The sequence below is a fragment of the Penicillium canariense genome (assembly GCF_028826845.1).
Source record: "Penicillium canariense strain IBT 26290 chromosome Unknown utg000001l_segment0_segment0, whole genome shotgun sequence".
NCBI lineage: Eukaryota > Fungi > Ascomycota > Eurotiomycetes > Eurotiales > Aspergillaceae > Penicillium > Penicillium canariense.
In genome coordinates this window covers 8110952-8127148 of record NW_026622728.1, presented here as the reverse complement: position 1 = coordinate 8127148, position 16197 = coordinate 8110952, and the positions used below count along the sequence as shown (strand labels likewise).

General features: G+C 51.1%; 6 protein-coding genes across 6 annotated transcripts; 3 read left to right on the top strand and 3 right to left on the bottom strand.

The window, feature by feature from the left end:
• Positions 1 to 1786: 1786 nt before the first annotated feature.
• On the top strand, positions 1787 to 3044 carry N7482_002803 (uncharacterized protein; the record flags this gene model as incomplete). The annotated part of the gene is made up of 5 exons (XM_056684928.1): positions 1787 to 1901; positions 1961 to 2226; positions 2360 to 2422; positions 2476 to 2970; positions 3027 to 3044. 5 exons carry the CDS (start codon positions 1787 to 1789, stop codon positions 3042 to 3044), a joined length of 957 nt encoding a protein of 318 aa, XP_056548534.1.
• A 1730-nt stretch (positions 3045 to 4774) lies between these two features.
• Positions 4775 to 5443, bottom strand: N7482_002802 (F-box domain and ankyrin repeat protein; the record flags this gene model as incomplete). Its single annotated transcript, XM_056684927.1, has 1 exon — positions 4775 to 5443. One exon carries the CDS (start codon positions 5441 to 5443, stop codon positions 4775 to 4777), a length of 669 nt encoding a protein of 222 aa, XP_056548533.1.
• A 1220-nt stretch (positions 5444 to 6663) lies between these two features.
• N7482_002801 (uncharacterized protein) lies at positions 6664 to 7575 on the bottom strand (the record flags this gene model as incomplete). The annotated part of the gene is made up of 2 exons (XM_056684926.1): positions 6664 to 7292; positions 7356 to 7575. The coding sequence occupies 2 exons, from the start codon at positions 7573 to 7575 to the stop codon at positions 6664 to 6666; spliced, it is 849 nt and encodes a 282-aa protein (XP_056548532.1).
• A 2823-nt stretch (positions 7576 to 10398) lies between these two features.
• On the top strand, positions 10399 to 12197 carry N7482_002800 (sugar porter family MFS transporter; the record flags this gene model as incomplete). Its single annotated transcript, XM_056684925.1, has 2 exons — positions 10399 to 11722; positions 11788 to 12197. 2 exons carry the CDS (start codon positions 10399 to 10401, stop codon positions 12195 to 12197), a joined length of 1734 nt encoding a protein of 577 aa, XP_056548531.1.
• A 1368-nt stretch (positions 12198 to 13565) lies between these two features.
• N7482_002799 (LysM peptidoglycan-binding domain-containing protein) lies at positions 13566 to 14258 on the top strand (the record flags this gene model as incomplete). Its single annotated transcript, XM_056684924.1, has 1 exon — positions 13566 to 14258. The coding sequence occupies one exon, from the start codon at positions 13566 to 13568 to the stop codon at positions 14256 to 14258; it is 693 nt and encodes a 230-aa protein (XP_056548530.1).
• A 125-nt stretch (positions 14259 to 14383) lies between these two features.
• N7482_002798 (RTA1 domain-containing protein) lies at positions 14384 to 15285 on the bottom strand (the record flags this gene model as incomplete). The annotated part of the gene is made up of 2 exons (XM_056684923.1): positions 14384 to 15057; positions 15114 to 15285. The coding sequence occupies 2 exons, from the start codon at positions 15283 to 15285 to the stop codon at positions 14384 to 14386; spliced, it is 846 nt and encodes a 281-aa protein (XP_056548529.1).
• Positions 15286 to 16197: the final 912 nt, after the last annotated feature.

The following is a 16197-nucleotide window of genomic DNA, read 5'->3' as shown; positions in this document are numbered from 1 at the left end:
AATAGCGAGACGGGACTTGCGCAGGGTCTGGGAATCAACTGGGCCAAGTTGGGTGCTGACGGGGCCGACCGCGGGCCCGGGGCGCATTGATGCATGGACCGTCACCGGGACGACTCGCTGGTAGTTGCGCGAGACACTGATCGTCGTCTGCGGCGTTTATGGCCCTGGCTCCCAAGCAATCAGGGCCAGCCTGGATATCGTCGGGTGGTGGGTGGCCAATTGGGGAGGCCCAGGGACAGCAGGTTTCCCGATAGATAAAGCGGAGGCCAAGGCGTACCTTGCCGAGAAATTCTTTTTCTCCTGGCACCCTCGAGGAGGTGCGTGTTCCGTCCTCCGTCCTCCGTCGGGGCTGGGCGGTACGGAGGTTACTCGAAATGTGATGATTCAGCGGAGTATGGCATGATCCGACCGTGGAGCGTCTGGTAATACTCGTCTCATCCCGCGAGATGGGACAGTGATGGGGAGCGGCACTAGTCCCAGGTAGCGTAGATAGTGCGGCTATGAGAGAGATGATGGATACAATTGTGGTCCGCAGCCGTCAGCATGAAGGATCAGATTCATCCTGTTGCTGGTATGCATTCGCCTTCTGATGTGGCGTGCGGGAGAGCTCCTGTGTGGCTTGTTGGGGCCGCAGCTCTGAGACAGACCATCGTGATGGGTCAATCCACATATTACGTATGCCGTGCTCTAGTTCGCATTATCACTATCGCCGGTCCCCTTCATCACACAAGTTCTCGTGAGCCGAGTGCGATGCCAGAGCATCCTGCTCACAACTAGACCTCTATAGCAACACGAGCTCTACCGGCGAAGTATGAAGGAGAGCTCACGGGGAATGTTTGGCCGCAAGCGGAATTGGAATTTGAGGGGCCCTCCAAAGCTTTTTTCCTCAGCCACGCCGGCCAATGTGACGGGGCGTGGTGGAGCCGACACGCACCAAACTGGTATTCGGTTTACTGTGCGCCAATCGAGTCTCGGTGCGGGAGGGGAAAAGAAAACAAATGCACGCGCAATAGCGGAGAGTCGATACGCACATGTCGATTGGGAGAGAGTGGATAGTCCAGAGGCTAGTCCAGAGGCTATACATCTCCCTGACGTGTCGTATACTCGATGCTCAACATACGGCACATGAAACGGACCGGCCATTAACTACTCACTGGGGCGGACAAGGTCGCACGGGACAAGTGCCCGTCATCGGCATAAACCAGGCAGGGAACCTACAGTAACCAGTACCAGCAAGGACGCACAGTCGACAATCACGTATCCACTAAGCTAGCGGCAATGCTGGGCTGTTAACATGCTAAACATGCTCCGATCGAAACGGCTGCCCCGTGACTTCCTTTCTCTCTGCCCAGCACCACACCTTCACACCTACACTCACCTTTAACCTTCAACCTTCATCTTTTCCCCCCCCCCCCCCCCTCTCCCCCTCACCTCCCTCCGATCCTCCGCTTCCGACACCTGTCTGGGAGGGAGACGATGCAATTGCTTTTGTGAAAAAATATCTCGGCCTTGAACATTCGGCTTGGTGGGGGATCAGCAGGTACTCGTTGACACCCGACCGTCAGCTATCGTGATCCTATCTTGCCCTTCCGCCTCCTGTCGTATATCCGCGATCGACACTTCAACCACCAGTCAACCACCCAACGGATTTCGGATTTGGCCATCTTCATTCTGAACTGCGACACCGCACACGACATTCCCTGCTAGCTGGGTGGAAGTGGGTTGGTGAAAGAGACCAATCGGGCTTCAGGGTTCCTTATCGCACCTTCGAACCCAAGTCGACACCATGCATCTCTCCCTACTGCTGCCAGCTTTTGCCCTGCTGGCCCGGCCCTTTGCCGAAGCGAGTAGCACCCTCGCATACTGCGCGACTTCGAATACTGGATCCTCATTTTCGGCAGGTAGGTTGGGCGACAGCGAAGGACGGCCCTGGAGCTCTGTGCTGACCGGCTCCCAACAGTTTCCGACACATACCAGTCCAATGGAGCCTGTGAGACGACCTGCGCCGACTATGCCCTCGGAGTCCTGCAGGGAAAGAAATGTTGGTGCACCAACGTGGCTCCGGCCGCATCCTCACAAAAGAGCACCTCGGAGTGCTCGACGGGCTGCCCAGGATACCCAGACGATAGCTGCGGCAGTGCCTCCAAGGGCGTATTCGCCTATGTGAAGATCTCTGGCAACTCCATCACTAGCACGGCGAGCGGGAGCTCGACCACATCCACTTCGGTAAGTCACCCCTTGTACCTATATACTCCCCTGTTAAAGCCTGTTGCATGGTGTTTGTGTCCTGGACCGCCCTTGATGCTTCGGCTTGGGTGCTTTACTGTTCCATGAAATCGTTTTCTCATTCGTGGCACAGGGAAGCACCAGCGGCATATCGACGGACACATCCACCGCCTCCACACAAAATGTATTATCTCCGGTGACCACGACCAATTTGGAATAGTTCGAGCTTGCTAACGGTTTCCTCTGTAGTCCACCTCATCCGACTCGACTACCACTGGAAATATTGTCAAGGAGACCACCTCGGCTGGCCAGGTGAAGACCATCACTGTTGCCGCAGCCAGCGAGACGGGCGGATCGAATTCCGCCTCGGCCGACAGCGCCAACAAGGACAGCTCCAAGCTTAGTGGAGGCTCGATCGCCGGCATCGTGATCGGGGTGATTGGTGGTCTTGCTCTTGTGGGCGCACTGATTTTCATGATCTTCTTCTACCGGAAGCGTGCCCGCTCGGCTAGTCCCGTCCCTAGCACAGGCGACATGACCGACAACCGAACCAGCCAAGGCTCAAGCTTCATGCGTGGTGTCTTCCCTCAAGGCAATTCCCAGGACCTGCCGGGATCCTCGAGCCTGGGACGCAAGCATACCTTCACCGACAACCGGCTGAAGACCGACATCTACCCCAACGGTCCCCGGGATAGCAGCGTGTCCCTTCAGGACAACGAGGACTACTCGCGGCCTGTTCTCCGGGTAAGTGTTTGTGAATTGATTTGATGACGAAGAAGACTTGCTAATCTATCTCTAAGCTCACCAACCCGGACTAATTCTTAAATCGGATATTTACACCCGCTTTCCTCGCCATCGCTTGCAGCACCTCCTCGCTCTCCATTAATTCTGCGCGACTTCGCACCAAACAGCTTTGTTATGATACCCACTTGTCACCTGAATTCTTTCCCTTCTATTCTGGAGGCGGTGGCCGAGGATAAGCAAACCAAAAAAATAGAATACAACCCGAGATGAGAATTTTCAAAATTTTCAAATCGGGCTGTCAACTCCGCCGTCAACCTCTTTCCACTCCAGCACCTGACCTGACCGAGCGAAAGGAGATGAATGGGCAAATCAAATGAAAAGAAAACAAACCGAAACTGAAGAAAGGCAACACGGGAGTCCGGCCTCCAACACATTCTTGGAAGCGATGGGTCGCCGTTGAGACGAGTTCACGAGCAACACTTTCAACATACATACCTTGCATACATACCACTCCATGGGTGATGGCGCCGGCCCGTGTAATTTCCACCGTACATACGTGTTTCCCTCCTCGGCGCCTCTCCCCCCCTTTACCTCTTCCTCTACATCAATACAAGTTCCTCATCTCCTTGATCTCGTTTCCCTTTTTTCTTCCGTCTAATTTTGATTTCCTACTATTGTACCACCCAGCCAGTTCTTGTTCTATCTTAATTAACGTGCACTTCTATCTTTGCTTGGGTTTCTGCTGTGGCGTTAGGATCCTGTGTTGTGTTTAGAGTGTGATACATCGATGGCCATACCTACAACCTTAGTGAACCGTATGCTTTATTAAGCTGATTTTGACTGTGTTATTGGCCTGGTAGATCTTCAGGAAGCTGTTTAGCAGTGTATCGCGCTGGTCCTTGATCACTGGTAGCCATGCTTGTTTGACAAGATGTCTTCCCAGCCAAGGTATACCGTATGGCCCGCCGGTATTTAGTCTGAAATGCAACACTTGCTCTTTTTCATTAAGGTTGCTAGCCTCTTTCTATCGAACCGGGTTAGTTGATGAATATTTGAGCGGACAGTCAATGGCTGCCGTCACCACCCTCTAGAGTATAACTCGAGACTTTGCCGCATATGTTAGCTTGTCAAACAGGTTCATGTTATTTCATACTCAATGTGCGACCGCTCCAAAAATAAAATCTGTGGTCAAGACCCATCTTCTTCCACTGCCTAATTGTTTTCGCACTCCATTCCTTTTCGGTCATCTAACATGCGCATGAAACTAGTTGTCAGCCACCACAAAAACAGATCAACAGCTTGAAAAACAAACGAAGGAAACCTTGAGAGATATCCGAATTAGTAATTGTCAATATACATACCTACCTTATACCTACCTTGCTGAAGGAGGAGTATCATTCCTGGATTGCCACCTCGACTAGCTAACCACAGTCGACTGCACTCCGAATGCCGTTGGCACCAGATTGGAACATAGGCGGACAATGCGAACAGAACCAGCTTCGACTGCGAAAGATAACTCATTTTCCCCATATCACGTCATGAGATGGAGACAGTCCCGCTCTGATTTTCATCTGAGGACTGTGTGTTGATATCAAGATCCAAATCCGGGTGGGAAACAAGGGAGATGGCGAGCTGCGGGCGGCCTCTTGGCAGGGCATGATGACGTGAGGCTGTTTGCCCATAGTTGTATGATTACCGCATCGAGTATGGCACCTGGAAATTGATCGACGTATTCAAAGGAGTGCGGTTGATCGTCTTCGAGCATCATGCTTTGGGAGGACACTCATGTCGTTCGACGAGTCTCTCATATGGGAACTAGCCCTCGATAGTGTCTGAAAGGGAAGTAATGTGCGATTGCCTGCCTAACCGTGTCCTCGTTTAGATTAGCCCCAGCCCTGATGAGGAGGAGGAGGATTTCTTCGCTCCGACACTGGGCTGCGCGGACGAGCGGGCTCAAGTTTGTAATGAGATCTTGCTTGGACGGATCGGCACCAAATTCTAACAGCAAGTTAACCATGTCTGTGCGTAGAGACGCTATAGCCAGATTCAGCAAGCGTTCACCCGAAGCGATATAGGAATTGGGGCACACACCGTACGCGAGAAAGCTCCGGACCACGCCCAGTTCGCCCGCTTCTACGGCCTGACCGAGGATGTCGAGGTTGGTTGCGCCAAATCCACGCTCGGGAACACAGTATGACCCGGTGACGAGGAGTGGTGGCTCGTCTACTCCGTGTTGCTGGTGGTTGTCATAGCCGAAGTTTTCCTCGTATAAATGCCGGGGCGCAAAGGCCGCGCTTTGTGCTCGCTTCTTGATTAAAGGCGAGAGAAACCCGTACAGGGACCCGCAGGTCTGTGCAAAGCTGACCAAGGACTGATTGTCTAGGCCCTCTGCAATTTCTAGCGCTGTTTCGGGTGGTAAGTCGCCAAGGTTGGTTGGCACGTTGTGGGATTTGTTGATTGAAGATCCGGACATAGTGCGAAACTAGGAAGCTACGTCAGATAACTAGGGTAGGATGGTGAGTTGGGATTAGTGATTGTTGGTAAAGAGCTTGGAACTCCAGAAGATGGATGTATAGATGTAGAAAGCGTCGGCTTTAAGGTAGTTATAGCCCAAGGCAAGACATCGCCTGCTCAATATCTAAACAAGGCTCTGTTTAAGCTCGACGGGAACAATGGAAGCTTTGAACAGCCGCAAGTAGTACAGTTACTTTAGAGGGAGTAACAAAGCAACAAAGCAACAAACTCAACAAAGTCAACAAGGGCTATGGTTCCTTGTTCCTTGCCCTCCCTAAGTTTAACTAAAAGCTCTAGATCAATACCTGCTAGGAAGTTGTCAAGGTAAAGAGATGGTTGACGAGAGTTATATTGAAAATAGGGGGGTCTATTAAGGCAAGGTTTTAAAGAAGTTTACGGGACTAGGTGGTAAGGTTCTTTAGAATAAAAGAGGAAGGTAATACCACACGGGTAGAGATACGAGGAATATATTTATCAATAAACCAATACGAATAGTTTACAATTAGTTCGTGTAGTAAAGAGGAAAATACTAGAGATCCTGAAAAGTAGATCCTCCGTATTAATCTAGTCAATAAAGTGTGCCCCTATTATATGATCTGATAGCTCTAGCCTTCGTGTGGCCCGTCGAAGTCGACAAGTGCAATAACTAGTAGAGCTACTTGCAATAACACTATGCTCTCGGAGACTAGGAAGACGCAGAGCCATGAATAGGTATTAAACTTATAGCATTTTTATTACGTATCTCATTCGTTACTAGCCCCAAGCCTAACCTAGTTCTCCTAGCTAATGTGGGCTTTACAAGGATTGTGATTACAGTGAGATAAGTTTCTCAATTTTAGGAGTACGAACTATGGAAACACCACTTAGATAATGCCCGGCATCTGGCTATTGCGGTAGCCCCTAATTATTGATATCGACCCTAAGCCCCTCCCCATCGAGCGTAGTTGAGACTAGTATCGATCCTACGAGTAAACCCGCGCCCACTCTCAAATTTATTCAGCTATGTGAGGGGGAAGATAGGAAAGCCTACGGCAAGGATCCGCCAACGTATATTTACTACCGTCTAAAGTGGCGAGGTGTCCCTATCAATTCACACCGAACACCAACGCTACTAAAAGGGAGAGCGCTCAATCAAGATAAGAGAGTCGCTAAGTGATCTCGTCTATAGGTAGTATTCACTCACGCCCACAAGCCCAGCCACGTAGGCAAAGTTCTAAGCTTAGGGTTCGGGCCAAGTGCACGCTTGCTCTCCTCAATAGCACTGATCAACGCATCTGCGTACTCTTGACGACTAGCACCACCATATGATCGCGACCTGACACGATAACCCTCCGAGAGGACGCGACCAACCTCCCATCGCGCATCCTCCTGATCCTCGGGGGATCTAATAACATCTTCCTTCTTAAGCACCCACCCCGCCTCAAGCGTCAGTTCACGAATTTTCTGTGGTGTGATAATTGACTGGATATTATCGTCGCGGTCCAAGTTATTGTCTCTAGAGTTGAACTCTGCTTGTGAAATTGCCGCCAGCAGGTGTGGCAGAGCGGCAATATCCCCTTGGATATCAGTTGCGTACTCTGCAATGCAGAGGTGCTTCGTTCTTCCGCGCAGAGCCACTAGAATCGGCGTCAATGCTTCGGCGGATGGAAAGTACCAAGTTGAACGCGCGAACACGGCAAAATCGTAAAGGGGTTCTGAGGCGCTGGAGTCGAGGAACCCTTCAAGATCTGATCGGTGGAATGTGATCCGGTCACCGATCGCACTCTGCTTTAGCTTGTCTTGTGCTTGGCCTAGGGTTATGGGTGCTCCTGCATGGATTGTTAGCACGATTGTTGTCGTATGTGATTGCTTCTGCTTCTCGACAAACGAACCGTAGTCCAAGGGCGCTGGGTCAATTCCTGTGACGTGGCCCTGCTCTCCCACTAGATAGGCCATCACCAGGGTGCAATCTCCTTGCCCGCAGCCGATTTCGAGTATCTTTGACCCCGATGGAATATCCCACGTCTTGAAAAGGTCGACCCTGGCTTGGATTTGAGGTATGGATGACCCGCCGTCCGATATTCTTGCAATATCAATAACGTCTAAAGACATGATTAGAAGCGGCTTTATGTTTGGGCTGAATGTTGGTGGTTTCAAGAGATATATTGAAAATCTAATTAGACTCAATGTCTGATTGTATATTTTATGTACCCTCAAGTGCTCCGACGGACCTCCGTCTCATGGTAGCCCTTTCGATAACGAATGACTCACAATTCAATGGAAACCCCCTTTTAAGAAAAAGCACAAAGTTAAATTACTGATGATTGGCGTATTTCAGCCACTTTCATTGTTTACGAGTAGGTTTAGAAGCAGTTCATGGTAATAAGTCACATTTGTGCCTGGTCCTAGCTAAGTCAGACATTGAGAATAGGGCACAGTCTCGAGCTGCATTCCGTATTGGCCTTAGTGCGGGGATAACCGCCTAAGCCAAGAAAAGCAACTTGCGATCGGTTACTATCTACCATTGATCATTCACTGTTTGTCGGCCACCATTCACTTTGCACATATTACGCGTTGCTAAATGGTCACAGTGAGTACTTGTCGAGGCCGATACGTATCGATATTCTGAGATGGATAGTTCTGCATTCAGCTTCAGCGGCCATTTGAGACGTGGTAAAAGACTGGCTCTCTATCATGTCACGGATGAGATTAAGCTTTGAGGCGGGGAGTCTTGGAGCCATAGCGTTTATATTGGGCTTCTGTGAATTCTTAGTGAAGACAGTATGTATGGTAGTAATAGAGTAGTGGTTGATGAGCAATGAAAGCGAGGAGAGGCATGGGGGTGTGATATATAGCAGTTTCGTGTAAATTACATAGCCTAATAGTAGGGATCGTATTGTAAGATGGCTATGTTTTCCGGAGACTCTTGTCTAGGAACGGACACGTTCGAGGACTGAAGTTGGCGCAGAGGGCTAAAAGTAAAGGAACGTAATTTAGTATGGACTCTGACATGAGCACAATGGCGCGAGTTCCGACCTGAACTTCATGTGTCGATGAACCCATGCTCAGGCTTTTCTCTGGACCATCTCAATTTCTCGGTTTGGTCACCGATGGTCCATCAGACCTTAGGATGTGATTCATCCTGAGTCATTCCAGTTAGTCCCGCGCCTTATTTCGGTTTGGCCCCAACCCAACCCCGCGTCGGCGCATAGCGAGCGTGGGACAAGATCAGCGCTCTCTCTAAGCGAGGCTGTCTGTCAGAGTCCCACTTGGAAGCAGGAGGTCCTAGCGAGACACTTCTGAGGGCTCGGAAGGCGGAGATAGGAGCCTTCTGGCCGGGCAATCTTCTCGGTTCATCTTCGGCTAGACCCGAACCAGGGACGGACGACACTAGCGCCTCCAATTGGCTGCCGGGCCCTACGGGAGGCGCTGGACGAGTCGTGCCGTCGCGGGGGCGAGTGGTTGTTGAGTAATGGCTGCGGTGGTTGAGTGGTGAGTGGTCGTGCACGGAACAGCCGGCAACCTGCGCAATGTCGGTTGGCCGAGAGGACGTCCAAATGCAACACTATGGGGGCTAGACACAAACCACCCCCTCAAATCCTGCCGTCTCCAAACCCCAGATTTGTCTCCCCGACATTTCCGTTCCGCTCTCACCGGGCATCTGGAACTGGCAAGGTGTTGAGGAGAACTGTATTCTCCATCTCCAGACTCCAGACTGCCGACTCCAAGCCCCGTGGGCAGCCTCAACGTGCCACGCGTCCCTCTGCGCAGCTTCGGTTCCCCGGCTTGGCGCCAGACCGAATACTTGCCAGACCGAACAGCCGGCTTTCCGCTACGGCTAAGAATATAGGCCGGAATCTCCCCTCCCATGGATCTCCCCTGGGACGCCTCGTGGCGGGGAGGCGTTCCAGAATGCTACGGCCAACTAATCGTATGAACCCAAGGACTGGCCACCCTGGATCAAGGATTCTTTTCCACCTTGTCAATCTTGATGATTCCTAATGAGGTTAATTGACAGCGTCTGGTCTCCGCTATGCTACTGTTTTTCTCATCTGGCCGCTGCCTGTGACTAACACCGTGGGTAATCCACTTCGAACGGAAAATTCTTCCATATCACAAGGACACACAGGCCACGACGCGGCTTACATCTCTCACGCTGCTGATTTTAGCACTGGTCTTCGCAATGACAGTATCATAGCACCAGAAATGGCAAGCAGTGCGCATTAGCACCCAGACCCGTGCATAACCTGACTTCGGGCAAATATCGGACCAACGGGGTATCAGGGTTTGGGTTACATAGCCCGCGCACTGTCTGTCAGCACTAAGCACACCCTCGGAGAGGCTGGGGGACAGGGATTGGAGCTGACAAGTGCAGAACAAAATGACAACCGGCCAGCCAGTGGGCGGCGTTCCCGGGAACCGACGCTTGCTTGCATGGAGGTTCGGCGCCCAGCAGCCCAGCCAAGGCCGAGGCGTGGGGCAAGAGTGCTTCTTCGCGGCCACCAAAGCTTGGTGGCGCTCGCTAGCCTGGGATGGCTTCTATATGTTGTGTTTCGTATGCCCGGAATATACCATTGCCGACGTGATGCTCGCCTCCGTCTAAGCCAACAACATCTCTAGCGTGTGTTGAGCCTGCTCTGGCACCGGCAATCCTTTGGTCCAGGGTTCTCCCAAAGGGCATAGGCAGCCAGCTCTGCAATTGGTGCCCATGGCCATGTGCACTATGGAGTACCCTCCCTGAGCCGGGGGAATTCTGAGTAGACTGCGCTAACCCCACGAAGTAATGAAAAAATCAAGAAAAAAGGTAGGAGGGAGCTGGAGGCATGGCTATATAATCGAGCTGATCTGCCCACCTCGCCGAACTTACTGGCCCGGTGATTACTTCTCTTGTTTCTCTTTTGTCCATCTTGACACCCCCATCCTACTGTCGCAAAGATGGTGGTTAGTCAGTCTGTGGTTGGCCGCGCCAACGCGGAAAAGCCCCATGGTCTCGTGGGCATGCTGCAAAACCCCTATGTCTTCTTGACCTGTCTCTTTGCCTCGCTTGGTTGTATCATGTATGGCTATGATCAGGGTGTCATGGGCCCCGTCCTGGTCATGGAGAACTTCAGGAACCACTTCCCCTACTTCGAAGGATCTACTATCCAGGGCTGGCTCGTGGCTGCTTTGGAGCTCGGTGCTTGGGCTGGTGCTCTGATCAACGGTGTCCTCGCTGATCGCATCTCTCGGAAGTATGCCATGATGGTTGCTGTCATCATCTTCACCCTGGGTACTGGTCTGCAGGCCGGCGCTCAGACGCCCGCCTATTTCTTCGCGGGGCGAATCATTGGTGGTGTGGGCATCGGTATGTTCAGTATGGTCATCCCGCTCTACCAGGCCGAGATTGCGCCTCCTGAGTTGCGTGGCTCCCTCGTCTCCCTCCAACAACTGTCCATCACTGTCGGTACCGCCATTGCGTTCTGGCTCGACTATGGTATGCAGTATGTCGGCGGCACCACTTGCAAACCCGAAGGCATCACCAACCCCTACCTCGCCGATGGAATCTACAACGCCGCGCAGAACCATGGCCACACCTGTCTGGGCCAGAAGACGATTGCCTGGCGTCTTCCGCTGGCTCTACAGATTATTCCTGCGTGGATTCTGTTCTTCGGCATGTTCTTCTTCCCCTTCTCGCCGCGTTGGTTGATGATGAAGCACCGCGAAGAGGAAGCCCGCGCTGCTCTGTCCAAGCTGCGCCGCCTCCCCGCCAATGACCCCCTCCTGCAGGCTGAGTTGCTGGAGATCAAGGCCGCTGTTATGTTCGACGAAGAGACTGAACGTGAGGCCGTCGGCGCCGGTGGTGTCCTGGCTCCCTGGAAGGCGCTGTTTGCTCCCAACATGTTCAAGCGTCTGATGATTGGCTGCTGCACCATGGTCTTCCAGCAGTTTACTGGTATCAATGCTGTGCTATACTATGCTCCGCAAATCTTCAGCAGTTTCGGCTTCTCGTCCACCAAGCAGACCCTTCTGGCTACTGGTGTGACTGGTATCTTGCAGATTATCTTCACTCTTCCGGCCGTGTTGTACCTAGACAAGTTTGGACGTAAAACCTTCCTCATTGCTGGTGCGACCGGCATGTTCCTTTGCCATATTGTGGTGGCCATTGTTGAGGGCTTGTATGAGGATAAGTGGAACCTGAATGAGGGTCTCGCGAAGCCTCAAGGTTGGGTCGCTATTACCTTCATCTGGCTCTTTGCGGTCAACTTCGCCTACTCCTGGGGTATGCTTAACATTCACTCCCAATTTCCATTGCAATCGATTGCTAACATGCTGCTCTCCTGACAGGTCCCGTTGCATGGGTTCTGACCCAAGAGATCTTCCCCACCAGCCAACGTTCCCGCGGTGTCTCCATCGTCGCCTCCACCAATTGGATGTTCAACTTTATCATCGGCCTGACCACCAAGGATATGCTGAACTCCATGAAGTACGGCACCTATATCTTCTTCGCCGTCTTCAGCGGTCTGGGCGGTCTATTCATCTGGAAATTTGCCCCTGAGACCAAGGACAAGACTCTCGAGGAGCTGGATGTCTTCTTTGGCGGTGGCATGGACAGCATTGCGGAGGTGGACCGCCAGCGCATGCAGCGCATCAACGAATCTCTTGGCCTGGCTGGTGTGGAGACAGTTGAGGACCTGAAGACCGAGAAGCATATCACTTCGGAGCAGGTCGAGGTCGAGTATACCCACAATGCTTGAACATAAGCCTTAACACCTGAAATGGGAAATGGAGATGAATAGTGTAAATGGCATACGATGCTAATTAGTTACGTCGTAATGTAATCGATGAGTTCAATAGCTAACTATGAATATGATAAATTGTCATCCTCACGTCTCCGTATTCTGTTTGCAAATCTTAGAATAGCATACGTTCTTCCTGGACTCAGTGTATTATTTCTCCCTGGCGAGGTTACTTTACTCTCTTTACACCCCGCGGCCCCTTTTGTCAACGTTGAACTCCCCGCATTATCCCCCCACAGAATCACCAAGCAAGCGGATGCAAGATCCCCCGAATCTTCCTCCTCTCCGCATTTACTCACCCGCGCCCAGACGCTCTCAAGTTCATAGCGAGAACCCCCGCGATGCAACCTCCGGATTTCCCCCGAGACAAAGTCGTGTTCTTTCCCGAATTGGGTAGCTAAGGCCGACCCCGAGGCGCCAAGAATATGCTAAGAAGCCACCGCCGTGCTAGAACCACCTCGTTGCCAACCGGAGACCACTCGTATGGTTAGCTGGTCGCTTTCTTAACATCCCGTGGTGCGGGGTGGACGTCCTGGGCTCTTTGGCTTGGGGTATGACCTCGGGTAAGTGTTCAAGAAATATCAAGCGTATGTCTTACCGAAAAGGAACAGAGCCGTCGCTCATGAGGAGCGCAGTTAATCTTATCCGTCTTTGTTTCAGAGAATTCGAGTCCACAGTCTTTGCTGATCGCAATGAAGATCGTCATTATGCCGATATTGAGCTTGGAGGGCCACCGCACTACTCCTCGTTGCTAGGCGAACGGGAAGACGATCCAGGAGGAAGGGACTCATGCCTTGCCTCTTTCTTCTTCGAGTCTGACTTTTAGTTGCTCCAGACGGGCATCCGAATTCGGAGCGTCAATACAGCTGCATATTTACCCCAGCTGATGCAGGAACTCGTTCAAGCTCTGCTAATCCCAGAACCTCGTGCTTAATTGAATCTAGCTCTACTGCAAGACCGGTCTTGACTTCCCTGTTTCTCGAGGCCAATTGGAGGATAGACTAACTCTAGCGCCCGTCCTCGCGTCCGCTCCGCTCCACGGCTTCAACTTCTCCCCTCTCAGAGCGGGGATGATCATAGTCGTGCTACGCAAGTCGCTCATTGGCAATCCACTAGGGAGTACTCCGTACTCGTCAAGGATTATGAGGCCCACAGCAAACCCAGAAATTCTCGGGGTTAATTGCCCCCTCAATTTCAATTTGTTGCAAGGGAAAAGAATATTATATAACCATGTCATTGCTCACAAGCTTTCGATGGACATGACACTTGAGCAAAAATTATTTCGCCTTTCCTCAGTCAAATCTCCTTTCCTTCTCAGAAGCTAAAATGAAATCTCTTTTTGCACAACTCCTACTTGGCCTTGCCACCACCGCTTTTGCCGTCCCGCATACCACCCGAGGGAGCTGCGATCCATCCGCACTCAACAGCACCTCGTTTGTCTACACAACCACATCAGAAGATACCATTTTCAGCATTGCCAAGAAGTTCAACCGTGGTGCCTGTGACATTGCCCGCACCAATCGAATGATCGATGCCGAGCACCTCTTTGCAGGGTTCGCACTCATCATTCCCGGCCAAGTCTGCAATCCAGACAGCAGCACTTGTCTCTTGACCCGACAGAATGCCACCGCAACATGCGTCAAAGGTGGACCACATGACTACAAGACGATTGCGGGAGATACTATCGAGAAGATTGCCTTGTACAAGCTGAATGTCACTGTGGACACAGTCTTCAGTGAAGCCAGCCAGGTGGGTATCTCGTCGACGACGGAAGAGATACCCGCTGGCACGTTCATCAAAATCCGCCAGTGTGTTCCAAGTGCCTGCACCATAACCCCGTTCCACTTTACCTATGGTGTTTATAAAGATCTTGCGGAGAAGTTTGGAACCTCGGTTGGCCAGATCATGTCCTTCAACGGTGGCTACAACTATAGCGATCATTCGGACGCCGAGGCGGCGTGGATCACTGTGCCGATGGCATGCACAAACCTTACTCTGAATGTGACCGTAGAGATTTAGAAGAGAAATCACTTAGCTAAGCTTCAGAATTGATATTTTACTGATCCTCGATACAGTCCCAAATTCAAAAAGCGTTCATAGTCCAATGCCTGGTAAAAACATGATTATTGCGCGCCATAGTCCTGCTAAGGCTGAGCATCTTCACTCAGACTTCGCAGACTTAATGGAGCTCTGTCAGACTGCAGTGATTCTTGTAAAATCCCTGGATGCCAAATTGCCCATATCGCCATAACCGCCAACATCAAAATCGAATCGAATACGTAAAGGGTCCACTCGTGGGTCAATGGATATCCATCATTGCCCTCCACATACTCGACAACACGGAAAAGGCTTCGAATCAAAACCAGCAGACTGATAGCATACAACACTCGGAGATGGCTCTTCCACTTGACTCGGCCATTGAATGACTCCGTAGTTGGAAATCGATGCATGCGAACTTGAAACACCACCGTGGTGCCAATGAAGAAGCAGAACATGATGACCTGAATAACGAGACCAGCAACAACAATGTCAGAGCCAAGCTTCGCATTGTTTCCAGACACCATCAAGCCGGATGCTCCACCTTGAACCACAAACGAGAGGACGTCGCCCATAACGAAGACCTTGGTGAGCCAGTTGATTCGAATGAGCGAGTATTTTTCGGCCTGAACACAGCGAATAATCCGTCCCAGTGCCATGTACACCGATGCAGCAAAAAGAGTCGGACCGAGGAGCAGGAATACATTCTGAATAGAGTAGGGCATGACCGAGCCAGTGCGATTGTGCGCAGCGGCTCGGGCAATATATCCAATAACCTCGACTGAAAGCAGGGTGTGAGAAGGGCAGGTACCTCAATTCGGAAAGTCGTATACGTACAGATACCACCAAGGACGAATGCAATGCAGAAGCGTGCTTTTGTCTTGTAGAGCTTCCACGAATGAAACGCCGTCGCAGCGATAAACAGAAGCAAAAAGATAATTGCAGCAGCCAGGGAAGGAATATATTTCCAGAGATAATAACCGCCTCTGTAAGGCTCAAGTTTTGTCATGGTTGGTAATAGCTTCGTAGCACACGCTCAGCAAGCACTTTTCAAGATTTTGGAATCGCGGGTGGAAAGCGAGCGGGATTGTTTGACTCAGTATCTATGCGATCGATGTCCCAACCTTATATATGGACCCCTGAGGCAACAGATTTAATTCCAAGTAGTCAAGCTAAATTTAACCGCAGGTTACCATCAACCCTCTCCAAAATCTCAAACAAGATTGGGCCATTTTTCGTTGGCTCGGTGGAGCATACTCAAATACGCGTATAGAAAGTGTGGGTGTTCCAATCTCCACATGGATTGACTCCGAGAAAGTGGTGCGTGCGCACGCGTATTCGAAGCTCTATTATTTCGGGTTGAAGAACCTCCAAATAAGGTTGTGAGTGCAATATGGTACCTAGAGTTCATCTTTATTTGGTCGATCTTACGCAGCTTCCTTGAGCGAAGCCTTGTTCTTAAGAGACCGTCATAAACAGGCTGAACGTGGAAACCATCGCAATATTTTGAATGAGCTAAAGCTAACCATGAATCTCCCCGTGCGGTTTCTGAATCTATCTCCGTTCCTGACAGTAATACTACCTGATATCGAGTTCTTCGGTTACTGTCATCTGGCTTTCTCTGGGTAACTTGAATCATGATTCGCGATGATTAGCAGCAACAATCAACTGCAACTTTCCATGGTGAAAGATCGGGCATTGAGACCATGGTGAACTACCCGCAAAGCTCGAGCGGCCCGCAAGGGCCAAGAACCTTATGCTTTGAGTAAGGCAGCTCATCTTGGACACTCTGTTGCTAGTGTGGAGAATCTGGTATGGATGATTTCTCGCAGGTCAGAGAGGTCGATGAGCTTTGCCCGTTGTTAAGCTCAACCAAGTTCAACAAGATGTTGAGCGTAGTCAGTTTGTGACCACCAGCCAT